The following is a 25,973-nucleotide window of genomic DNA, read 5'->3' on the forward strand; positions in this document are numbered from 1 at the left end:
TTAGTTTTTCGATTACATCGAAGATTTAGTAGTTTATGCTAATCACGTCTTAAACTGTTGCGCTTATGCAAATGTGTTCTTTAATATAAAACACAGTCCTATGAGCCAGAGGGCCTCTCTTTAATGGGGTAGGGTCAAACCAATTTTTTTTATTAAAAATTTACTTCTCTACTTTTGTTGTGCCACCACAGAACAGAAATCTTTTCGTATTGAAATAGAAAAACAAGTGGAATCTGTTGCACCGACTTGAATATAGAACTATATGATTAAATCTGAACAGATGATATCAGAATTATAACACAGAATTCTATTCGGAGAAGGTTGGTATGTGTTGGTCGGACGGTGGGAGTCAATGAAAATTGTGATTCGTTATTGCCCCTTTAATATCTACGGGACCCACTAATTAAGGTTTGACGAACCCAACCTTATGCTGTACTTAGGCCGGCGGGACAATTTTGAGTGCATCGAAAAAAAAAATTATCGATCAAAAAAGAGAAAACCCGTCTGAGATGCAAACATAATAAATAACTCTGGTGAGACGAGGGTAAGAACGCCTCTGATTGTCAGCTTGAAGATCCAATAAAATGTCTTGAAGTGGATTACAAAACCACACACCCTGATCTAAACTCTTGTTAGGCGCAGCAATCTAATGTAGCTAAGGTGTCTGTAATAAAATTAGCCTCTCGAAAACAGAGAAGTGCAGCTGGAGTGTAAGCCCAATATTGGTATCACCATCCAATGACTTTGTCACCATACTACAGTGGCGGCATCGGCCATTTCTTCTTCTTTTTTTTTTCTAATCCAACCTGAACAATTTAGTTGCATTCCTTCTTCAACAAATTTGTGGTCCAAACCAAATTAATAAAATATATTGATTTAATTACTTCTTCGATATACGTGTTCATGGTTACTTATTTCCAATCTCTCCTACTTTCTCAATTATGCTCGTAGAAGCCGAGAATGAAAACAATTTATGGTCTCTGACGAAAAACTCTCTGGTAAAATCTCTAAAGGGAGCCCCTCTTCCCAAAGATGATATGCTTTAAAAGGCCATCTTCCAAATTCATCATAATATGCGAATTTCGAAAGATCCACCACAAGACACACACACATATTGTCACGAATTATACACAGGAGCAGTACCTTGTTTAGAGGGGAATAGTTTCTCACTTGGAACCATCCAAAGAAGTTGGGGCCCAAACGCAATTCTCTGCTGCAATCGATGACATTAGGTACCCAAGAATTAGTGCCTGCATTATAGATGTCCAACTTCCTCCCATCCTTGCATCCTCTCTTGTGAAGAGCTTCCCGTTGATTGTTATGGTTGGGCTTTGTGCCCTCCTCGGTGTTGCCATATCAAACCTTGCCTTTTCAGGGTTGAAAACTTGAAGCAACCTACGTTAATCAAGTTCTGGCGCAATAATTCCTTTAACAAACCACATTCCATTGTATACATTGCCATCAGGTATAAAGTTAAATTTGCAACAAAGAACCACCTGTATGCACATAAGTAGTGTAAAGTTAAATGCTGTATGAGGATATATAGCGATTCTTCCAATTATATAATTCAAGGTGCCAATGTAACAGCTAAGTTACGTGTTCTTGATAGGTCATAAACTTCTGCTGAGTTAATGGGAAGGAACTCGCATATAGCTCCCTTAACCAGTGCACCACCAGCAACTTTTAAGCGTTTGTTTATAACACAAAAAAGGCATCTAATCCGTGGTAGAAGCATATCTGGTGCTCTCAGAGCACCGAATACATCTAGAAGCGCAAATACATCTGACCTATCGCCAGTTGCCTTCCGAATCCGGTTCCACTTTCCTAAATTCTATGCAAGTTATATTTACAATTCAAGTCATAAACAAAAATCTATAAATAAGTAGACAGACCAAAAGTTCTAGACGTTCAATCAGTACAGAATCTTTTTCTTTGAGAAATTAAAAAAAAAAAAAAAAAAAAAAAAAAGAATATCTTTGTGCGATGGAGAGTAGTAATGCTGGTGAGCAACAGTCATTGATTTCTTCGTTTCTCGATATTGCTGCTGGGCAGTCCGTCGAGACTGCTAGAAAATATTTACAAGCAACGGACTGGAATCTTGAACAAGCAATTTGGTTGTTTTACGGTGACGAAGAAGTGTCTGATCCATTCAAGAAAGTTACTTTGTCCGATGGAACTACAAACACTACGGCCGCGGTATCAAGAAACCAAAGGATGGAAACAGAAAAAGAGGAATATCTTGATTCCCCAAGCGAGCTAAGGAATTCCCTAAACCGGTTTGATGATCTTAAGCAATGGGCTTACCAAAACTGCTTTAACGATTTCGAGCAAATGCGTGTAGGCTTTAACGATTTCAAGCAAAGGGCTTACGTAAACCGCGTTAACGATTTCCAGCAAAGGTCTTACCTAAACCGCTTTAACGATTTCGAGGGTAACCTAAATCGCCTTCGGTGTTCTGATCCAAGGGCTTTCCTAAAACACATGGAGTCTGAGCGAAGGCCGGCCGTCAAGGTAGATAACTCTGAAAATAATTCTGCTTCGATGATGCATGATCAGGGCCCCCTTCTGGAACAGATGTATCGCCCACCTCTGAAATTGATGTACAAGGGACCTTTGCATGACGCAAAACAAGCCGCTGAAGATGAAGACAAGTGCTTGATAGTAAATGTGCAATGTAAGTGTGAACACGTAAATCACGAAGGCGTCTATATGTTCACAAACAATGTTCGCACTCTAGGTACATACTCGCACTGATGATACAATTGCATTGATTCCTTGGCTCAAAACCTTCGGGTTTATCATAGCCTCATCTAATAATATCGCGAGAGGCGTTTACGCAGGGGAAGATAAAGAAAACAAAGTATAAAAGTAAAACTCATGGAGCGTTAGACGAATATAAAGTGTTGAAATGTAAATAAGACTCGGATTTACGTGGTTCAGCACTAAGGCCTACATCCACGGGGTTGTTGTTTCACTATGTACTTGATGATTACAGAGATAGTCGAGTGACTTTGGAGTTTACAAAGGTCTGTGTATTGTAAAGGAAAAACTTACACTCACAATCCTTCTCTCTCTCCTTCTCTCACTGGTTTTTTCGATCCCCCCACTCTTGGTGGAGAGGGGGTATTTATAGGGTTAGAGTGTGGGACCCATTTCTGAGGGTCGTTGGAACCTTATCTTCTTGTGTTTTGTGTCCATCACGCGGAGATCTTCGCCCATTACTTGATCACGCAGAGTCATCCTCGTTCGTTCCACGGGTTGATCGACACGTATACTGCTCAGAGTGTTTAATGCGGGTAGTTGAGACGCATGCTCGTGTCAGACAAATGTCTTCTGCCCCTGTCACATCCATGTCAGTTAACCTTCTCTTCACCGTTGATCTTAGCTTCTTTTGGGGATGAGATAAAGTAACTCTTCGGGAGTTATTTGGTGCTCCGCAGTACATCGTGTTTTCGATACATCTTTTAAATTCTGCCCTTAGATTTGTTCGGGCAAAGATCCGACGTCGACGGGATGGGCTTCTTGGCTGTGGGCGTGTGTCATCATGTTTTGATGACTTTGTCCGCATGCTCTCCACGTGTCTTCCTGTATACACGTGTTTGATGATGAAATATGTACACCCAATTTGCCCCTTTTCTTCGGGCTTGAGTGTTTAGTGGGAGCATTGAAGAAAACAGACGTTACATATTCTTCCTTTCTCCTAATAACTTCTCCTATATACTTGGGCATGTTTCTTACTTGTGCATTAGCTGCTCATTTAATGGGCACGTTTCTCATTCCTCCTTTAACTTCCTTCTCTTTCTTTCGAGTATATTAAGGAGAGGAGAAAAATTAATTTCATTCAACGTTCCACAAAATTAATTTCATTCTCCCTGTCAGTCTTCATTCTTTGTTCTTCAACCATTAAATTCTCTCTGCCCTAGCATTAATCACGCTCGTTTCTTCTTTGTTGTCTTCTTTCGGGATTTTTTTTGTGGTGGTAAGGTTTCTTTTCTTCGTTTCTGTTGTTTTAAGTTTTGTGTTGATTATAAATTTTCTGCTGCTGTCGTCCCTTGTTTGTGATGAAGAACATATTTTGATACATGTATGCTAGTTTGCCCCTGTTCTTCTTCTCAAGTCGAGGAGTCCATTGTTTTGTTTTGATTGGATTTTTAAGTTTAGGGTTTTAGGGTTTTGGGGAATTCAAGCATGTATTCTAGTTTTAGGGTTTATGGGCTATATTGAGATGAACTGCTAATTTTGTGGTTTTTTGATCTTTGGTGATGTCCTCGTGTTTGGTTCTAACTTGTTTATGTTGTACGTCTTCGCAGCCATGTCTGACCGTCTGCGGCTTCCTTATCCAACTCTGGCATCCAGTCTACCGAGATCCCCTCCTCGTAGAGAGTCTGATACATATCCACCTGGGGGAGATCTCTCTAGATTGTCTCAAATGGATCCCCGCGGTAGTAAAGTTTCGTCTTCTTCTGGGACGAAGGCCTCTCCTCCTAGGAAAGGGGATCCATCGAAGAGTCCTTCCGGGTCTCGATATGCTTCCGGTCGTGTTGCTTCTCGTCCTCGTGATGACTCTAGGTGTACGCAGACACCTCCTCTTCGTTCTGTAGCGCCTGTGCAGAACCCTCTGCCGCCTCCAGTACTTTTTTTCAAAGGGAAGAACTTCAAAGGTGGTGTGCCGAGAACTGAATCGTCTAAGAATCCTCCTTTGAAAAGAAGAGCTTCCGAAGCTTTTGTTGGTTCGTCTGATCCCGCGAAAGAGGATGATGCTGCCCCGGTGATACGCAGTGTTTCGGTCAGCAAGAAGAAAGTCACGTTCAAGCACATTGACCTTGAAGTTTTCAAGGAAAAGAATGAGCTTCAAGCCTTCGAGGTTCGTTTCTATTCCCCTGAGGATGATATTACTTACGAGCTCATCTCGAAGTATCAGTTTGATGAGTTTCACCTGTTGACTACGGTTGGAGCCTTCGAGGCGGGTCTTATGCTGTCGTTGTACAAGTCTGGTGATTCCTTTTATTACGATGTGTTGGCTGGTCGTGAAGGCTCTTCCACCAATACTCACAGTCGTTCCGTGTCGCAATTATCGGGGAATTATCTCTGTGCACTGAGGAAATGTTATCTGCGGAGTAAGGGGGAGACGACGATGACATGTTACGTTCCAAATCCCGCTGAAAGGGAATGGTATACTCCTGAAAACTTCAACAACTCCTTTGGGATTATGTCAATAGTAGGAACCGTAAACCGTGGAGTGTTAGCCTTCGGAACCTCGCTACTCCTCGGGGCGAAATTCGTCTGTTAAGCGAGGTGAGCGATGCCAAACTGAAATATGTTCCAGGCACCGAGAGGCCGAGTCAGCGGAAACTTTTTCCCGCGCGCGAAAGAATAAAGCGTGACCATTATTATGAGTGGCACGCCACTGTTATTGAAATTGTTGGTCCTTGGGCGTATGGTTGGATTCCTGGTCCGCGCGGTTGGCGTCCTTCTGAGAGCAGCAGGCCTCGTGAATCTCCTCCTGCTTGTTATGGAGATTTTTGTCTTTGGCGTTTAAATTTCGAAGGCATGAACTTTCCTTATGCTCTCGACGTTGTTGATGGAGACGAGGAAGAGGGTTCTGGTGCTATACTTCCACCGAAGAGTGCCGCTACTACCAAGGTATGGTTATTGCAGATTCTGGCCGCGCCCCTTCTTTTTTGAAAATCAAACTTTGTGTATGAGGAAATAACTCTTTTTGTGGAACGTGTGTTGGTTTGCAGGTGTCGAAGAAGAAAAAGATTGGGCCGAAGCAGTCTTTTACCATTGTGACGGGTGAGGCTGAGGTTCATGAAGAAGTTACCAGTCCGGTGAACTAAGAGTTTTCCGAGGGTGAGGAAATGTCTGATGGGGAAGAACGCACTGATACTTCCCCTCCTAATGTCGAGGAATAGATTGGTGTGGGTTGTGATGGTGTTGAAGGGATAAATAATACCGCGGTGGCTGACGGCAGTGTTATCGCGGACATGTCCGCTCCTGCTGGTGAGGCTGCGGAAACTCTCCCCACCATTTCTCAAGAGTTCTCCTTTGACAGGATTTATTCCGCAGGGGAACTCTTTGACGATGCCCTCGATTTTCCCGGAGACTTTTCTTTGCTTTCTCCCAATGATGATTGGGATGTGCTCGGTGGTTCTGGTAAGGAAGACGCTGTTGTTCAGAATGAGGGCGCGGATGATCACAATGCGCATGTTGATGCCGAAAATTGTGTCGATGGGGCAATATCAGCAAAGGGGAAGTCTGTGGTTGACTCGCCTTCCGAGGATTTCCCTCATTCGCTGACGTTTCAGGGTGAGGATGCCATAATGGATTAGTTCAAGAAAAAGAGTCTGTTGTTTGTCCCCCATCCTACCCCGGTGGTTGCTGGTGAGAAAGATTTTGATGCTTATACCCGTCGGATGATGGAACTATCTTCTGAGGCGCGTGTTGTTGAGATGTGGGGGAAAAGCTTGAGTGTTCCCGAAGCTACCCTCGTATCGGAGCCTCCCACTTGTGTTGCTGATATGATGGCCATAGCCGATGGGTACCAATATGGTTTTCCCCAGCAGCGTCTCTTGGAAGTAAGTCTTCGTACATATCTCTTCGTGACAATTGAATCCTTCGGTTTAATAATGTTTGCCGCTTTGATGTGTAGATCATGAGGAGTGAGCATTGTAACCATGTGCTGTATCAATTCTTTAAGGAGAAATCTTTTAAGCTGGAGGCTAAGATCCGTCACAGAGAAAAGGCATTATCTGAGGCTGAGGTGGAAATAGAAGAACTGAAGAAAAGCCTTAAAGAGAAAGAAAGGCTGGGTGAAGCGGAGGCTGGTCTTCGTTCAGAGCTTGCCGCCGTTCGCGCTGAGTTAGAGAAAACTCGCGGCCAAGTTTCAGCTTTCACGGGTTTGGTTCTTTTTCATCTTCTACCCTCGTAATTCCTTGTAATTCTTCTATACTACTTAGTTGTTCCGTGTGAGTCTCCCCACCCTATCTCCAGTGGGTGGCGTCCCCGAGCTGATATGGCTTCGAAACGAAAGGGCACGGCAAAAATCTCGTATCAAAGAGTTGGTCGAGAAAATTAAGAGCGAATCCAAAAAGTGGGACGCTCGAGCCGAGGGATGGCGCGCAAGGCATGTTCAGATGGTTGATATGCAGAATCTGTATAACCATGACCGTACTTTGTTTAATGGTACGCTGTTGTGGACACGTGAGAATCTGCGGGAATCCCGTGAGCGTACCTCGTTGTTGGAGTCTAGAATATATTTTCTGGAAGAGGAATTACAAAAGGCTCGCTCCCTTCCATTTCCGGGAATTAAGGAGAGTATGTTGTGTCTTACTAGAGAAAGGGACGATGCCAGAGCCGAAGTTGGGGCTCTCAGCAAAGCCCTTGCTGCGTCCCGCGCTGAAATAGTCCGCCAGGCTGAGTCTGAGAGGAATCTCGAAGTATGTATGTACAGACTTAGCAAAGGGGTAACAGAGATAAACAACGAAGTCAACCACCTTCGTAACATGGATTCGATGAAGCAGGTAGAATTAGATGTCAGTCAATTTACTCTCACCAACCTTCAACTAGATTATAAGAAACCATCCGAGGAATATGACTATCTTGATGAAGCGCGAGATGCGGTTGTTAATTAGTATGAAGAAGCTTCGGCTTGTGTCGAAGGTATAAACTTATTTCGTCGAGTGTGATTGTGTCTTTTCTGTGCTAACTCCCTTGTGTTGTCTTTTTCAGAGCTCGAGGGACAACTCCGCGCTGCAAATGAAAATTTTGAAAAGGCTCAATATTCCTTAGCGCAGCAGGAAGAACAGACTAATCATTTTAAGCGTTTGGCGGCTTCCCGCGAGGAGGCTGTTGGTGCTGCTTCTAAAGAAGTGAATCTTCTATCGTCGTTGTTATCTCAAGCCCACCAGCGGACGACAGTTATTATGCATAAGGCTCGGTGTCAATTGGCTGAGGAGACAAACAAGATGCTGGAGAAGATTGAGCTTGGCCTCAAGACCGAGCATGGCCTCGTCAAGAGCTATCCGCGTCGTTCTGTACCTGCCTCATTGCCTGGATCCTCGGGACCCTCATCTGGTGGGAGCGTCCCTTAAACTCTTCGGAACAACCCTGCTGATAGGGCGGCATCATCGAAGTAGAGACCACCGCATTAGCCTTCCGTTATATTTTGCTAGTATTTTGTAAAAAGAATATTTTTGATGTGTTTTCCTTGAATTGGCCTTGCCGCTTTTTGTAACCAACCTTTACGAAATGGATCATTCTTTTGATATACCTGCAATATCAGTTTTTTGTTTATTTTAAGCATTGTGAGGAAAGACATTAAAAACAAAAGAAGAGTGTTTTAAGTGTTTGGGTGCGATACCGAAGGGAGGTATCTTCGTGATCGTCTTGAGACCTGTCACCCCGCTGGAGAACCCTTGGCCAGAGGATTCCCAAACGGTTGGGGCCGAGGCAACGTTCTAGGATATGGGGTTAAAATATTTACATACACCCATTCCGTCGACCCGTTGCCTTAAGATTGGTTGGGTATCTCTTTCTGCTGGGTGCCCTCCCCCCGGTCTTACACTTATGGACACTGATGGGGGAGCCCTGAGAGATTGTAGATTAACTACTTTCCCCAATATTGTTGATAAGTTCTGTTTACTTGAATTTCAGAAAGCTTGTTTGATTGATAGGTTGAGGCCTGCTACTCCTCGTCCAGAGATAGAAACATGTAGAGCGGTTACGCTGCCTTCTTCTTCTAGTAGTCTTCACGCAGATGCAAAGATGCGTTGCTCCTATGGGTAGTACGGTTTGAGCCACTTAGAATTCCAAGGATGCCGGAGAACCTCTCCTTTCAGATTGCGAAGATAGTAGGAACCGTTTCCCGCAATGTCGTGTATTATAAAAGGTCCTCCCCATGTGGGTGCTAGCTTTCCCCATTTCTTCTCTCGTTGATTCCGGGGGGTTGTTCTTAGCACATACTGCCCCTCTACAAAATTTCGAAGTTTTACCTTTTTGTTGTACTCCCTTTCTAGCCTTCGTTGATAATTTTCCATCTTCTGCAATGCTGCTTCCCTTCTTCCTTCCAGGTCGTCCAATCTCTCTAACATCATGTCTGTTGTGAGATTTTTCTCCCATGCTTCGGTCTTTGTGGTTGGCATGAGGATCTCTGTTGGGATGACTGCTTCGGCTCCATAAGTGAGGAGAAACGGGGATTCCCCAGTGGAAGATCTTCGTGTAGTCCTGTATGCCCATAGCACATTGTGCAACTGTTCACACCATCGCCCCTTATGTTCGTCTAATTGCTTTTTGAGGATAAGGGCGAGGGTCTTGTTAGTTGCTTCCGCTTGTCCATTGCTTTGAGGGTATATGGGGGTGGATTTGTTCTTCCTTATTTTGAAAGTATCAAAGAGCATGTCTATATTTTTCCCCTCTAACTGCTTACCATTATCGGACACGATTTCTGCTGGTATGCCAAATCTGCAAATGATGTTTTGGAATATGAAGGTAAACACATCCACGTCTCTGATCCTGGCTAAGGCTTTAGCTTCCACCCATTTACTGAAGTAGTCCGTGGCTACTATCAAAAATCGTCTTTTCCCTGATCCTTCGATGAAGGGCCCGACGATATTTATGCCCCATTTTGCAAATGGCCACGGGCTATCTACTGAATTTAACATTGTTGCTGGCGCGTGTATCTTTTTGGCGAAACGCTGACATTCTTCACATCATCGGGACATTCTTGCGGCATCCTGCATCATTGTGGACCAGTAATATCCTTGTATTTTTGCTTTGTCGGTTAGTGACCTCATGCCGCTATGATTCCCTGCGTCACCATAATGGATGTCGTTTATAATTTGATGCCCCTCTTTTCTGGACAAGCAGCGTAGCAACGGTCCGAGGAAGGATTTCTTGTACAGGATTCCATCCCGAAGGTCATATCTTCCTACTTTGGAGAGTATTTTCCTGGCTTGTTTATGGTCCGCGGGTAAGGTTCTTTCTTTAAGAAACGCATGGATCACCATTCTCCAATCATCTTCGTTGCTGAAATCTTCGTCTTGATTTGCTCTCGACAGGATATCTTCTTCGTCAAAATCGTTATGGATGTCTTCTCCTACCTGGTCTTCGATATTTTCTTCCACTATATCTTGATTGGTAGCGAAGGAGAATTGTGATGCAATCGAAGGCTCGTACACCCTTGTTATTTTAATATCTTCGACGCTTTTGTCCTTCAGCATGGAGGATATATATGCTAGGGCATCCGTGTGCCTAAGATCCCTTCTGCATAAGTGCCGGAACTTGATATTCGGAATTTGTGATGCCAATGTTTGGACCAAGGCCATGTAAGCTGAGAGTGTGTCGTCGTACACATTGTACTCGAGCCCTATTTGCCGTATGACAAGCTGCGAATCACTTGTCAATCTTACATCGGTTACCCCCATATCTATTATTAAAAAGAGGGCATGTACGACTGCCTCGTATTCGACGATGTTGTTAGTATGCTCTTTGAATTCTAACCTGAGTGCCTGTACGATCCTTTCTCCGGTTGGGGTGGTGATGACGATGCCTATTCCTGCTCCTTCCTTATTCTTGGAACCATCGACGAAGACTTCCCATTGTCTTTGACTCGCGGGTTCGAGGATATCCATTGGATCCTTACTTTCTTCCTCGGCTTCTGGCATTCCCATAATCTCTTCGTCGTTGTCCAGGGGAGGTCTGCTAAGAAATCCGCCAAAACTTGGGATTTTCGGGAATGTTGAATTTCATGAATGATGTTGAATTGGTCCAGGTGGGTGTTCCACTTGGCTATTCTGCCCACTTTTCCTGCGCTTTTAAGGACTGCTTCCAGTGGTGCTTTGCATGGGACCCGGATGACGCGAGTTAGGAAGTAGGTTCTCAGCTTTTGAGTAGCCCATACCAATGCTAGGATAAGTTGTTCGATCTTCTTGTAGTTCCTTTCCGCATAATTTAGGGTCTTACTGACATAATAAATAGGTTGTTCTACCTTCGTATTGGTTTTGACCAACACTGTGCTAACTGCGTCTTCCGTCGCTGCTATGTATAATGCCAAAACCTCAGCAGGATCAGGCTTCTGCAGGATTGGAATTGAAGCCAGGTGTTCTTTGATTTTCTGGAAGGCTTCTTCGCATTCTGCGGTCCATTCAAACTTACTCCCTTTTTTGAGAGTATTGAAAAAATGTTTGCATTTGTCCGAGGATCGGGCAATAAATATGCCCAAGGCTTCTATGGACCCATTGAGCTTCTGCACCTCTTTTAAATTCTTCCGGGATGGCATTTCTACTATGGCTTGGATCTTCGCTGGGTCTACCTCAATGCCCCTTTTTGTTACCATATATCCGAGGAATTTCCCTGAAGTGACACCGAAGGTGCATTTCTCTGGGTTTACTTTCATGTGATACTTCCTCATTGCTTCGAAGATATCTCTCAGATCCTGATGGTGATCTTTGCGCAGCTTACTTTTGACGAGCATGTCATCAAAGTAGACTTCTAAGGTACTACTGATCCATGGCCTGAAAATAGCATCGACCATTCTTTGGTATGTTTCCCCTGCGTTTCGAAGTCCAAAGGGCATTCTGGTGTAGCAATAAAGGCCATGTGGGGTGTAGAATGTTGTGTGTAGTTGATCTTCTTCTGCCAGGGCTACTTGGTTGTAACCAGAATATCCATCCATGAAAGACAGCTCTTCGTATCCTTCTACTGCTTCAACCAGCTGATCTATGCTTGGTAGGGGATAGCTGTCCTTTGGACATGCCTTGTTGAGGTTAGTAAAATCGATGCATATCCTGACCCCTCCATTTTTCTTAGGAACGACGATCATGTTGGAGATCCATGTAGGGTACTTGACTTCTTTGATGAACCCCGCTTCTAGTAGTTTCCGAATTTCTTGTTCCACTGCCTTGTGGTATTCCGGTGCAACTTTTCTTATTTTCTGCCTGAAAGGTGGCGTGCCTGGTTTGATGCGCAGCTCGTGTTGGATTATTTTCGGGTCAATCCCCGGCATATCTCCTAGCTTCCAGGCGAATACATCCGCGTATTCTTTAAGTAATTTGGTTAAGGAATCCTCTCTTTTTTCGTCCATTACGGTCCCTACTTTGATCATCTTCGGGTTTTCTTCCGTTCCTATGTTGATTTCTTTCACGGGCTCTACTGGTGTGAACAGCGGCTTCGGATCCCCGAGGATTGAGACGTTCTTTGATTGCTATTTGGTATGGTTATGTCCTTCGTTGTCTGCTGAAGTACCTGTTTCTGTGTTTAGGACTTTATCACCCTTTGTCAATCCCCTTCCTGTAGTTTCCTTGAGGAACAGGTCTATGGCCTTTTCTTTCGCGGCTTCTTTATTTTTACTTCTTCGGGTTTTTCGCTGCTCTTCTTGTTCGTTGTTGATACGATCCTGAGTGGCTTGGAACTCTCTTGCAGAGACTCGGTCTCCCTTGATTTCCATCACTCCCTCAGGTGTAGGGAATCTGAGATATTGGTAGTAAGTTGCCGCCACTCCTTTGAGTTTATGTAACCACTTTCGTCCAATAATGGCGTTGTAGGGGGATGGGGCGTCAACCACGCTGAATCGTGTTTCTACTTTCATGGGTCCGGCGTTAACCTGTAACACGATGTCTCCCAATGGCTTCGTGGGTGTTCCATTGAATCCGTAGATGGTGTAATAAGAGGTCATTATCTGTTCTTCATGGAGCTTCATTCGTTTGAATGCGTCGTAGAATAGAACGTTTACCGAGCTTCCCTCGTCTATGAGGATCTTTTTGAGGTTACATCCAGCCACTGGTAGTGTTAGGACCAGGGGGTCGTTATAGTCTTCCATATCTTCTTTGATATCTTCAGCATCGAAGATAATAGGCTAGTCCATCCACTCTTCGTGCTCATCCAACTCTACACCATCAATCTTATACAATTCGCAGCGGTCCTCGAACTGCTTTCGTAGCCTCTTTCCTATCTGCGCTGTAAGTGAGGGTCATGCGGCTTCAGAACACGAGATGGTGTTGATTGTGCGGTTCCCCTATGGAAGTTGGACTGGCTTGGTCCGTTTGGATCTATCTTCCGTTACATCCTTTCCTATGTAATGGTGGAGTTCGCCAGCATCAATCAGTTTTTGGATCATTATTTTGAGGTTTTTACATTTCTCGGTCTGGTGTCCGTTGAAGCAGTGATATTCACAGTAATCTTTAGACTTCTCGGTTCTTGGGGGATGTTTTACCTTAGACCATGGCCACTCCAAATTTTCCCTTCCTTTGATCTCTCGCAGGATCCGAGCATAGCTAGCATTGAGTTTCGTGTAAACTTGATCTTCAAATTTTCGATCGTCTTTTCGTCGTTCACCCCTTCTTTCCTTCATATCTTCGTGAGGCCGTTCCACTGAGCTATTCCTTTTGGCCCCATTGGTTTGTTCTGCGGAATTGGTACGGTGAGACCTCTGCGGATACGCCCTCGGGTTTTCACGCTGGATTTCTTCAATACGAGCGTGCTTTTCAATAATTATTCGAAGATCTCCCTCTGTATTAGGCACGCTTCCATGAATCTCAACAAATAGTGGACTCATTCGGTCTAATCCCCATTTGTAGCAGTTGATACTTACCACTGGGTCCACACTTCCTATGGCTTGGCAGATCTTGTGCCATCTGTTAGTGTATTCCCTCGTGGTTTCCTTGTAGCCAATTGCTAGAGAAAAGATCTTATCCATTCCGGTGTTAACGGCTTTGTTGTACATGTAAGTTCTTAAAAACTTTTCTGCTAGTTGGTCGTAGGAGTGGATGAAGTCCGGCGGCAAATTATCAAACCAAGACAATGTCGATCCCTTCAGGCTTGATGGGAAGTATCTACAGAGTACGGCGTCGTTCTGACTCCATCTGGATAAAACACGGTTATAATACCGAATATGTGCAGCGGGATCACTTGATCCGTCATAGCATTCGAAGGTCGGGACAGGGCACTTCAGCAGAATAGGGGTGTTGGCCAGGCGATGAGTTAGGGGCGTGGAATTAGCCTCTCTCATGACCTCTTCTAATCTTCCCCCGCCTTGTCTACTCTCTAACTGCCTGATCTCGGCCATCATTTCATCACGCAGCTCTTCCATCGCGCGGTGGTTCCCTACGCTCTTCTGCTCGTGATAGTCTGACTCTCCGTCATTATAATCCGGGTCGGATGCGCTACTTCCCCTAGTCGCGTCTCCATTAGCTGCTACGATGACTCTTCGGTCTCGATTTGGTTCTGGTGCCTTTGAATTTGCTTCATCAAGTTGCTGGCTGGTTTTCTCTGGCCAATCAGGTCTTTTAAATCTTGGTTTTCTCTGGCCAGCAGAGCTACAACATCTGCGTAAACCTGCTGGCTCTTCTTCAATTCTTCAAGCTCAGCCATCAATCGATGTGATTGGTTTGACCCCTGATTGGGAGTCCCAGATCGTGCTACTACGGCCATGGTGCCGCCTTCTTCTATGGTTTGCACTAAAGGTGGTGGAGGTTCAGCTTCGATTGTCGGAATTTCCAAATCGGGCGGAGTGCCCATCTGCGGTGTTAGAGACGCCGGCACAGTTTGATTCTGATCGTTTGTTGATGACATTCCAAAGTTTTGCGTGTGCGCGGGTTGATGTGTTCTGGATTCATCCACCCTTTCTTTTGGTTGGTGAAATCGATTCGTAGCAAGAGTTTTGCTGGCTTCCGCAGCCTTTGGGGATGCCGCTGCCGTATTGTACTTTGTCGCCGCTGCTCTGAGAGCCGTGGCTGCAACGGAGTTAGCGTTCATAGGTAAAGTGATTTCCGCAGTATCCTGCCTCTGACTAGTCATTTTGGTTTATCTCCTTTCTGCATGCTCCGGGTGATGACCGGGGTTGTCCTTGGTGCTTCCTTCAACGAGGCTTTGGATTTTCCTGCTTCTTGCATCTTTTCCATCGTGGGTCATTTTGTCGTTTTCTTTCTGCACAAGGGAATTTCAAACAGCGAGAAACAGAAATGTCCGTGCGGATCGGGTCAGTTTTGCGAAATACCTTACTCCAAGGCAGGGAAAACTCATTTGATTAAAACGTATGAGTGAAAATACATGGGTTAAAGTCTTATTAAAAGTGCGGGTCCAGTGAAAGTACGTGGAAACGCGAAAAGATCCCTTTGAAAATGCACGTGGATCTTTTGAAAATTTTCGAAAACCCACCAGAAAGAAAGGTCCGTACGAGATCTAAAAAAAATACAAATCCATGGACCTAAGCGATAAATCTTTTAACCAGTTTAAATTGCTTCGACAGATACTGCCAGGGCAATCGAAGATAACGGGTGCGTTTTTGAATATGGTAAAGTTAACAAGAGGTAAATACTGCTAGAGATAATGAAGCAGAGCAATCATATGCTAATTTAGGATGAAATCACAGTATAAGATAAATCTTTTACTGGGACGCAGTCCCTGTTTCTAGCGCCAAATTGTGAACACGTAAATCACGAAGGCGTCTATATGTTCACAAAAAATGTTCGCACTCTAGGTACATACTCGCACTGATGATACAATTGCATTGATTCCTTGGCTCAAAACCTTCGGGTTTATCATAGCCTCATCTAATAATATCGCGAGAGGCGTTTACGCAGGGGAAGATAAAGAAAACGAAGTATAAAAGTAAAACTCATGGAGCGTTAGACGAATATAAAGTGCTTAAATGTAAATAAGACTCGGATTTACGTGGTTCAGCAGTAAGGCCTACATCCACGGGGTTGTTGTTTCACTATGTACTTGATGATTACAGAGATAGTCGAGTGACTTTGGAGTTTAAATAGGTCTGTGTATTGTAAAGGACAAACTTACACTCACAATCCTTCTCTCTCTCCTTCTCTCACTGGTTTTTTCGATCCCCCCATTCTTGGTGGAGAGGGGGTATTTATAGGGTTAGAGTGTGGGACCCATTTCTGAGGGCCGTTGGAACCTTATCTTCTTGTGTTTTGTGTCCATCACACAGAGATCTTCGCTCATTACTTGATCACGCAGATTCATCCTCGTTCGTTCCACGGGTTGATCGACACATATACTGCTCAGAGTGTTTAATGCGGGTAGTTGAGACGCATGCTCGTGTCAGACAAGTGTCTTTTGCCCCTGTCACATTCATGTCAGTTAACATTCTCTTCACCGTTGATCTTAGATTCTTTTGGGGATGATATAAATTAACTCTTCGGGAGTTATTTGGTGCTCCGTAGTACATCATGTTTTCGATACATCTTTTAACTTCTGCCCTTAGATTTGTTCGGGCAAAGATCCGACGTCGACGGGATGGGCTTCTTGGCTGTGGGCGTGTGTCATCATGTTTTGATGACTTTGTCCGCATGCTCTACACGTGTCTTCCTGTATACACGTGTTTGATGATGAAATATGTACACACAGTAAGAAAGAATTCAGTTCTCAAACACTGAACTTAAATACATGGGCCAACGAAACTGTCTCGCAGACTATCGGCGCCAATTTCATCTTTTGGAAAGTTTATGTTGATACCCCTGAAGGACAAAAGGTATGTGACTATTATAATTTAAAATATTTTCCTGCAGTCCTTGTTTTGGACCCAATCACAAGGCATATGATGCGATCATGGAGCGGAAAGATTGAACCCGAGTGCTTGTTGGAGGATTTAGTCCCTTTCATGGATGCAAGTCCTAAACATCATCATGCTAAATTTGTGACTGAGGAATCAGTAACTTCCTCATCAAGCAAGAAGCTTACATATCCTGATCTCCCTGAAGAGCCAAAAGTGGACGAAGCCGAAACACTCATCTGCCGTATTGAGGTTCACTTTCTTAATGGGCGCAGGCTTCAGCGGAATTTCCTTCGAACAGATCCAATCCAGTGTCTATGGTCTTTTTGTAGCTCCCAGCTTGAAGAAGCAGAGACTCGTCCTTTTGAGCTAACTCAAGCCATTGCAGGAGCATCAAAGACTCTTGACTGTGAAAGCAAGCAAACGTTCGAGGAGTCTGGACTTTTGGACTCAATGATATATGTGACTTGGGATTGAGCATACAAGGAAGTCTATTTTGGGTTATTGCTTTACATTTTTTTTATTTTTTTTTAATCAGCAAAACTATAATTTATAAGTTGGATTATTTTGGTGTATATGATCAACGTACGGCTGAATTCCAAAAACCACACACATGACCAAAAGGGCAAAATTTGACCAAAAGAAAGGACGCCCATGTCCCTGTACACAACTGCACTATGAATGCAGTGGGAACATTTTTTGGAGTGCACTACTAGTACGTTCGAAATATTGACCTGTCAACTGGACTCATGCTTATGGTCAACAACACTCGATATTATTTAGTCAACGGTCAATGGTACGTTTTTCGGGTGTCCAATATGAGTGCTCGCGTGCTTGGTCAGTCAACTAGAATAGCCAATGGCTGCATTTGACAAAAACAGTTGCTAAAAGTCTATTTTTAAGGACAAAAAAGGTATAAAACAGTTGCTAAAAGTCCAAAATGTTACTTTTGGAATTTTTGATCAGGAACAATAAATGCGAGAATTTCACCCTTTTTTAAGTCATGTTCCGGCAAACATCTCACAGGGAGGTGTATATTATTCATGGCTGGGAAATTTCATTCCAGCAGTAAAAATACGAATAAAAAATGTCTTAAAAAGTAATGGGACAATCAATAGAAAAACGAGGTCCTGGATCTAACCTGAAACAACTTAAAAATGAAACTGCATGCTGCAATAACGTTCAGGTTCAGAGAATTGGATAATTTTACGGAATGGATACTGGGATATTTTTCTCAAATTAAGAGACTTAAAATGGCATGTACCTGATGGAAGGTCGAGTCCATAGCATCATGCATCATAGTAAACTGATATTGGATCTTGTGTTCTGACAAAAGTGAACTATGAACTGCTTCACATATTTTTTTTGCAGATGATATTTTATTTTTCTGCAATGGTGATAAAAGAAATGTGAGGAAGTTAATGCAACTGCTCAAAAACAACCATAATTCATCAGGCCAGAACATTAGCTGGGAAAAGAGCAAATGCTTCATAGGAGGTACAAATGATGTGAGGAAGACATAAATAGCAGAAGAATGTAATATGCCTCTATCAACTTTCCCAGATAAATATCTGGGTGTGATACCCATCCCTGGTATTATTAAAACTCATCATGTATGGAATTGTGAGGAGATGATGTAGGAAAATCTAGCAGGATCGAAAGGAAAATATTATCTTTCCAAGAAAGACTTGTATTGGTAAAGCATCTTTTGTGCAGCATTCCAGTGTACAACATGTCAGTTTACAGATGGTCAAAGAGAGTTCTTAAAGAATGTGAGAAAACAATAAGAAACTTCTTGTGGATAGGTGATCCATCAACGAGGAAATATGTGACTTTAAAATGGGATAAGACTTGTTCTCCATTGGAGGCAGGTGGTCTGGGTTTGAGAATACTTGAGATCATCAACAAAGCTCTCCTAATGAAAATTTTCTGTAAAATGCAGAATGGAACTGATGAATGGGCAAGGTACTTCTAAGCAAAATTCCAAGGCAGAAATGGTGAATGGATAAGTTACTACAAAAAATCATCTATATGGCCTGGAATGAAATGGGTGGAAGAAGTGATGAAGAAAAACACTAGATGGATAGTAGGAGATTTGGGTCAAATTTCTGTATGGAAAGACTGTTGGATAAAAGACTAACCATTACAAGTATTATACCCAGAAAATCAGTTCATGTCACAATATCCAGAAATGAAGATGTTTGTACCCAAAATTACTTTTAGGCAATAAACACGATGATTTGATGATGAAAATATGAAATTAGATCTAAAACAATGAAGATACACAATGGAGACAAGAATTTAACGTGGTTCGGCAAGTATTGACTACATCCATGGACGAATCTCACACGGAGAGTATTGTATTGATATGAGATTACAATATTTGTGGTTAGCTAACTTAGGATTCCATATCCTCTTAGGGTTTAGGATACAAGTATTTATAGAGTTTATGTGACCCTAATTCTGATACAAACTTCATGTGCAAGAAACTTGGGCAACAAGTCTTATGGAAATTTCTGGAATCTTATTTCACGGGTTAAACGTAACCGGCTTTATTAGCGGACTCTATCAATTTTATTGATGGTAAGCATCGCCCCCTCTTGAGCTCTAACTTTTTGGGGGTTAAGAAGTTTGATTTTCCTTCTGCGACGACCATTGATGACATATCTCACCCCCAAGCGTAAGTAGAGACATTACAAAGACGCCCCCAATAGTGATAACCTGCAATGAAATTCGCTCACGTTTTAGGCGCGACTTTTTCCCACTTTGGTGTACTTGATGCTCGAGACCACAAGGATGTAGCGCTGGCTGCTCGGGAAGGCTGGCTATATTGCTTGTTTTGAGTACAATTCTTTGGACCAACATCGGGCGTTGGGCTCGTGGTCGAGACGAGACTTTATGCTTGCCAAGGTGCAAGTCTTTTATACTCGTGCATAAGACGAGACTTTATGCTTGCGAAAGAAATACTTAAGTGCTCACGTGCTAGGTGAGGCTTTAGGTGCTTACGATGTGATGCAAGGCTAAATATTGAAGGGTCTAAGAAATCCTCATCTCGAACTCGATCATGTCGCTATCCATAAACTTCGAACTCGATCATGTTGCTACTCTAAGTGCACATTAAAGTTTCTCGAACACTGGAATTTTTTCTTCCATATTGTAGGGAATTTAAAGACGATTCTAACGAGCCAAAAATCACTCAATTCGGAATTATAACGAAGAAGTTATTGACGAAACAAGAATTTCACGAAGCGCGCGTGCTATTGCACACGTGGCAGTGCTGACTGGATCAAAAGACTAACATGGACTACTAACAGGTACGACATTGTTGACGTGGCACCCGAGCGGTGCTGATGCGATAGTTGAGTGGATGCTGACGTGGCGGACCAGTCAGCACTCAAGGGTCGCTGACTCGTTAATTACTGACGTGGAAAAACGTGCTAACTGGATCGGGTCTGCTGACGTGGACAAATGTGGCGCTGATCGTACACTGATTAGTAAACGTGGCGCTGATTGTACACTGATTAGTCAACGCATGAGAAGCACTGGATCGATGGTGTACGAGAGGTGGATGAAGATTAGGTTTTCGCAACTCTTTCTTCGCAACAGTTTCTTCAACCTCGCAACGCTTTCTTCAACTATTCGTAACAGTCTCTTAAACTATTTCGCAACGGTTTATTCAACCTTGTAATGGTTTCTTCAACCCTAACTTTTTTTTTCTTTTGCTGATTTTTGCTTGAAATTCGTGCACGATTTTTGTTCCACCTTTCTCAATGGTAAAACACGATTGTTTTCATGAATCCCCTTAGTCGGCGCCAATTTTTGTACCCAAAATTACTTTTAGGCACTAAAAACGATGATTTGAAATTAGGGCTAAAACAATGAAGATAAACAATGGAGACAAGAATTTAACATGGTTCGGCAAGTGTTTCCTACATCAACTGACGAATCCCACAGGGAGAGTATTGTATTGATATGAGATTACAATAGTTGTGGTTAGCTAACCTCTTAGGGTTTAGTTTATGTAACCCTAATTCTGATGCAAACTTCATGTGCAAGCAACTTGGGCAACAAGACTCCTGGAATCTTCTTTCACGGGTTCGAAGTAACGGGTTTATTAGCGGGCTCTATCAATTTTATTGATGGTACAAACAGAAGGTCTCAGATATTCTGCTATCTGGTGAATGGATGTTGCCAAATGAGTTAACTGACATGATTTAGATAAATGAACTCCCAGTAGTAAATGGTTTAGAGGACAGAAGAGTGCGGTGTGGGACTATCTCTGGTGATTTTTCAATGGCCTCAGCAGTTGAATGTATCAGATATAAATACTCAAAATTGACATAGACAACAAAGGTATGGAACTCTTCTACTCATCCCAGTATTTCAAGTAATGTTTGGAAATTATTAAGGGGAGTAGTTACTTCAGATGACAATCTAAATAAAAGAAATTTCAACATAGCTTCAAGATGTGTAATGTGTAGGAATGCTGAAGAAGACTTGGAACATATTTTGTGTCAATGTGAAGTAGGAAAATTTGGATTCATCTAGGAAATTTTTTCATTTTTGTGAACCCAACATCATTTGAAGAGATTCTACACATGGAAGTACACAAAAGTCCAGCTATGAAATAAATATGGAGAAACTCTGCATTCATAACAATGAAAGAACTTTGGTTCATGAGAAATAGATGTGTTTTTTATGGTGAGTCTTTCAGTGAAGGAGTAATCAAAAACAGAATCTTGAGTTTTACACAGGAACGTGATGGGAGGAAGAAAGAATACATGTGGAATACAACTTATGATATGGAGATACTGAGATTTTTTGGGATGAAATATAGGAAAGTTAAGTACTCCAGAGTAGTTGAATTTTTTTCATCTGCCGCCAGAAAACAAGATTCTACTTTGCTGTGGTGGAGCATCAAAAGGAAACCCTGGAGAGGCAGGGTATGGATTCATAGGAAGAAATAGTAGGGGGACTACATTGTTTCAAGTGCAGGTGGATTGGGTGTGGCCACAAATTACGTTGCAGAGATGATGGCAGTTATAAAAGCATGTGAATGGGCAGTGAGTAAAGGCTTTAGGTACTTGATTTTCAGAACAGATTCTAGGGTTGTGCTACAAGCCTACACACAAAATCATGTTCCCTGGTATGTGATCACTAGATGGACCAGAATCTGTGCTCATAGCTACAAAGAAATAAACTTCTCTGCAGATACTTTAATAAAGAAGGGTGTAAATATGCTAAGGGGACAGAATCAGATCTTTGAGAATAAGCCAGACTTTTTGGAGGAACTTTAAAATGAAGATGAGGCATACTTTAGAATAAACTGAGTTTGAGAATATGTGAATGTCTTGGAGGCATTTTTTGTTTTACAGGTTTTTTACTTTTTGGTTTACCTCATTGAGGTTTTTGTAATTCTTTGGACATTTTTTTGGTGATTAATAAAAATAAATTATTACTGAGCAAAAAGAAAAGAAGAATGTTATGAAATCCAAACAAATATAAATCCCGACCATTAAGAACCTGAGACTTAGCATATGGGTGAGTGTGTTACTTAGCATATGGGTGAGTGTGTTACTCGTATTCTTCTGGTACCGGAGAGAATGGTTGTCGTAGTCTGTAAATCAAGTGTAAAACAAGTCTTCCGCATTCCGCCAATATTTTATTCCATTTTTTACAAACTATCCTCAGATATACTCTGTCTTGTTTAGGAATCTGTTAATTGGGCTTCTAGTCCACTAGAAGCCCAAATACATCTGACCTGTCGGCAGTTAGGGGTGAGCAAAAAATCCGTAACCACGGACTTCACCCATATTCGTCCGTAAAATTACGGGTGAATACCAATCCGCAAGATTTATGGGCCGGACACGGGTGGGATTCTCAAATCCGCACTTTTAACGGTTTGGTTGCGGTTGTATTTTGAAATTCGCGAATTCATCCGCACCGTAGGAGAGTAAGGGAAATTATAGATCTCACATTATAATCAGAACGTTAAAGTACAAATTACTCTTGTAATCTGGCAACGAAGTTTAGTTTAGTTCTCCTTTTGTTAAACGAGAGTGCTTCAGTTGGTCACACTTTAGCATGAAGTGACCAAAACCGTGCTAAATATAATGGGAAAAATGACGAAAGTACATGCAGGTAACTCTTCCATTTTGCTTTGGATTTATTAAAATCCCAAAGTTGTGCGTGTCAGCTATGGAAAACCTGGAACTAATGATTCAAAGAACTAAAACATCATTCGTACAAGCTCCATGTTGTTGTTGTATTATCCTCTAGTTTGGGTTTAGTAAAGCAAAGACCTCTTTGAATATACTGAATTGCAAACGACTTGAGATCCCAAACAGTAAAGGCAATCCTTTAAGTGTCATACTTGCATTGTTAGTACAGCTTGCAGGTCTGACCACCATGGAAGAAACATACCGAACGCCATCTTTGCTTTCCATTCTCACTATATCACTCTTCCACCAGAGTGTTGCCCATACTATTTTAGACTTCAGAAGTTTTTTTTTTTTTTTTGGTTTGTTTGAATAAATCCTCAGTTAATCCGCATCCGGCCCGTATCATCCGCGGATCCGTAGATGTCAAATTCACAGGTGATTGGACCGGACACGGTTGGATTTTTCAAATCCGCAATTCTGACGGTTTGGACGCGGGTAACCCCTAATCCGCATCAGTCCGTCTGTTACCCTCCCCTATCGGCAGTTGCCTTCTGAATCCAATTTTGATTCCACTTTCCTTAATTTTATGCAAGTTATATTTAGAATTCAAGTCGTAAACAAAAGTCTATAAATAGACAGACCAAAAGTTCTAGACTCAGTTCAGAATCGTTTTCTTTGAGGGGAAAGAAAAAAAAAAATTCTTTGTGCGATGGAGAGTAGTAGTAGTGTTCGGTTGGATTATATGGAGAGTAGTAATGCTGGTGAGCAAAAGTCATTGATTTCTTCGTTTCTCGATATTGCTGCTGGGCAATCGGTCGAGACTGCTAGAAAATATTTACAAGCAACGGATTGGAAGCTTGATCAAGCAATTACGTTGTTTTACGGTCAAGAAGAAGTGTCTGATGACTCTGATCCATTCAAGAAAGTTACTTCGTCCAATGGAACACCAAACACTATGGCCGAGATGGAAGAAGGTCCTATCGAGCGAAGGCCGGGTTTAGGTTACTCTCAAGATATCGGGGGTTTATCAAAAAACCAAAGGAAGAAAAAAGAAAAAGAAGATTTTTATCGCGGTTTCCTAGATCGCGCTTATGATCCTCAGTATAGGGCTTACCTCAACAGCATGCGGTGTCGTGACAGAAGGTTGAGCATGCGGGGTTCTTACGGAAGGCCTTTCCCAGATTGCGGTTATGGTTATGACAGAAGCTCTTTCTTTGACTGCGGTTATGGTTATGAGATAATGCCTCCTTCCCCAGAACGCAAAGAGGTTTCTGAGCCAAAGGTCGACAAAGTAGATGAACCTCAAGATAGTTTCGATTCACTGTATCGGCCACCAAAGGAATTGATGCATAAAGGAGCTTTGCATGATGCAAAACAAGCCGCTGAAGATCAAGACAAGTGGTTGATAGTAAATGTGCAATCTGAAAAAGAATTCAGTTCTCAAACACTAAACTTGGATGTATGGGCAAACGAAATGGTCGCGCAGACTATCGGCGCCAATTTCATCTTCTGGCAAGTTTATGATGATACCACTGAAGGAAAAAAGGAATGCGATTATTACAATTTGAAATCTTTTCCTGCAGTACTTGTTTTGGACCCAATCACAAGGCATATGATGCGATCATGGACCAAAAAGATTGAAGCTGAGCGCTTGTTGGAGGATTTAGTCCCTTTTATGGATGCAAGTCCTAAACAACATCACGCTCAATTTGGTCCTCCAGCGGTAACTTCTCCGCAGACTGCTATTTCTGAGACTACCAAAGAGGATGAGGAGGTTAAAGCATCTTCAAAGGAAAGCATGACAGCTACCACCATCGCTCCAACTTGTAGTGACAAATGCAAGAAGCTTACATATCCTGATCTCCCTGAAGAGCCAAAGGTGGATGAAGACGAAACACTTCTCTGCCGTATTGAGGTTCACTTTCCTAATGGGCGCAGGCTACAGCGTAATTTCCTTCGAACAGATCCAATCCAGTTTTTATGGTCTTTCTGTAGCTCACAGCTTGATGAAGCAGAGTCTCGTCCTTTTCAGCTAACTCAAGCCATTGGAGGTGCATCAGATGTTCTTGATTATGAAAGCAGGCAAACGTTCAAGGAGGCTGGACTTTTGGACTCCATGATCTCTGTTACTTGGGAGTGAGCATAAAAGGAAGTCTATTTTGGGTTATTGTTTTACTCTTTTTTTTTTTTTAAATCAGCAAAACTATAATTTACAAGTTGGATTATTTTGGTTTTATAGAGTCTTGTCTTTCGTCAGTAGTCGGCAGTAGATGGTTTTATTTATGAATACAACTTTTCATTCGTGTTTACTTGTTTTGTTACATGGATAGATTTTTTTAATTCCTCTAAGTGCAAGCTAGTGTCATGTTAACTAATAGCTTTGGGAAGCCATTGCTGCTAGGAAATTAGCTTTGGCATCTTTGATATGACCAGTAAGTCTTGATTAAAAGATAATATGACCATGGCTGCTTCTGAGGAAAAGTTTGGCAAGAAGACTAAGAAAGAGCTTTCTAGGCTCAAATGGAATGTGCAATATTCCTAACATAGGGAGCAACTGATGCATATGCAGCTTTGGTTAATCTTTTCTGTTTTTGTTGGTTGGGTGTGGGCTTTTACCAACCCTTTATTTTGTTTTTCTGTATTTTTGGTGCTGGTTTTAACCTCACTTATGCTTAGGCGCTCTTGTCTATTTCTACTTCAAAAAGAGAAAAAAAGTTTGAGATCACCAACACAATTTTATTCACTGAAAATTTGATTAGGAATGAAATTTATACACTAAAAAACCCTGGAAGTCTGAGATGCAGAACTAAAACTTCGATTCAATTTGATAAATTCATAATGGACTCTAGGGTAGATAGTCACTTAGACCACCACGGACGCGAAAGTCATCTGTTTTTTGTGCGTTTCTGAAATTAATGGTATTGCAGAGGATATGCTGTCTTGCTCATTCAGAAGGCTTGTAACCAAAGCTGCAGTTTTGTATGACACTACTGCAAGTTAAAGTTTTAATCGGACTAGGAAACTTGGGTTTGAGCTGGATTGGCTCGAATTTTCCGAGAGTTTTGGGTGTTGGATGACTAGGATTTTGAGTGTTTTTTAGAGTTTGTGTATGTTTGGAAAGTTGGGTTTGTGTTAGAAGACTGCAGCTTCTAGACCCACAGGAATGCGTCCAACGCAGTCGCCTTCCTAATGGCTCCACTTTCCTTAATTGTATACAGCTTATAATTAGAATTTCAATCATAAACAAAATCATATAAATAGACAGGCCAGCCTTTCAGTCAGTCAGAGTTCTCTTTGGTTTCTCT

General features: G+C 42.4%; 2 protein-coding genes across 2 annotated transcripts; both read left to right on the top strand.

Annotated features, from left to right (window-relative positions):
* The first annotated feature begins 1,983 nt into the window (after positions 1 to 1,983).
* Positions 1,984 to 16,984, top strand: LOC113281844 (plant UBX domain-containing protein 7-like). The gene is made up of 3 exons (XM_026530762.1): positions 1,984 to 2,674; positions 9,873 to 9,877; positions 16,367 to 16,984. Exons 1-3 carry the CDS (start codon positions 1,984 to 1,986, stop codon positions 16,982 to 16,984), a joined length of 1,314 nt encoding a protein of 437 aa, XP_026386547.1.
* Positions 16,985 to 23,377: 6,393 nt separating this feature from the next.
* LOC113281919 (plant UBX domain-containing protein 16-like) lies at positions 23,378 to 24,808 on the top strand. The gene has a single exon (XM_026530854.1). The coding sequence runs from the start codon at positions 23,378 to 23,380 to the stop codon at positions 24,806 to 24,808; it is 1,431 nt and encodes a 476-aa protein (XP_026386639.1).
* Positions 24,809 to 25,973: the final 1,165 nt, after the last annotated feature.

The sequence above is a fragment of the Papaver somniferum genome, chromosome 1 (assembly GCF_003573695.1).
Source record: "Papaver somniferum cultivar HN1 chromosome 1, ASM357369v1, whole genome shotgun sequence".
In the NCBI taxonomy this organism is placed as follows: Eukaryota; Viridiplantae; Streptophyta; class Magnoliopsida; order Ranunculales; family Papaveraceae; genus Papaver; species Papaver somniferum.

Coding starts and splice junctions, on each gene's coding strand:
- LOC113281919 (XM_026530854.1), top strand. CDS start 23,378: ATGGAGAGTAGTAGTAGTGTTCGGTTGGATTATATGGAGAGTAGTAAT.
- LOC113281844 (XM_026530762.1), top strand. CDS start 1,984: ATGGAGAGTAGTAATGCTGGTGAGCAACAGTCATTGATTTCTTCGTTT.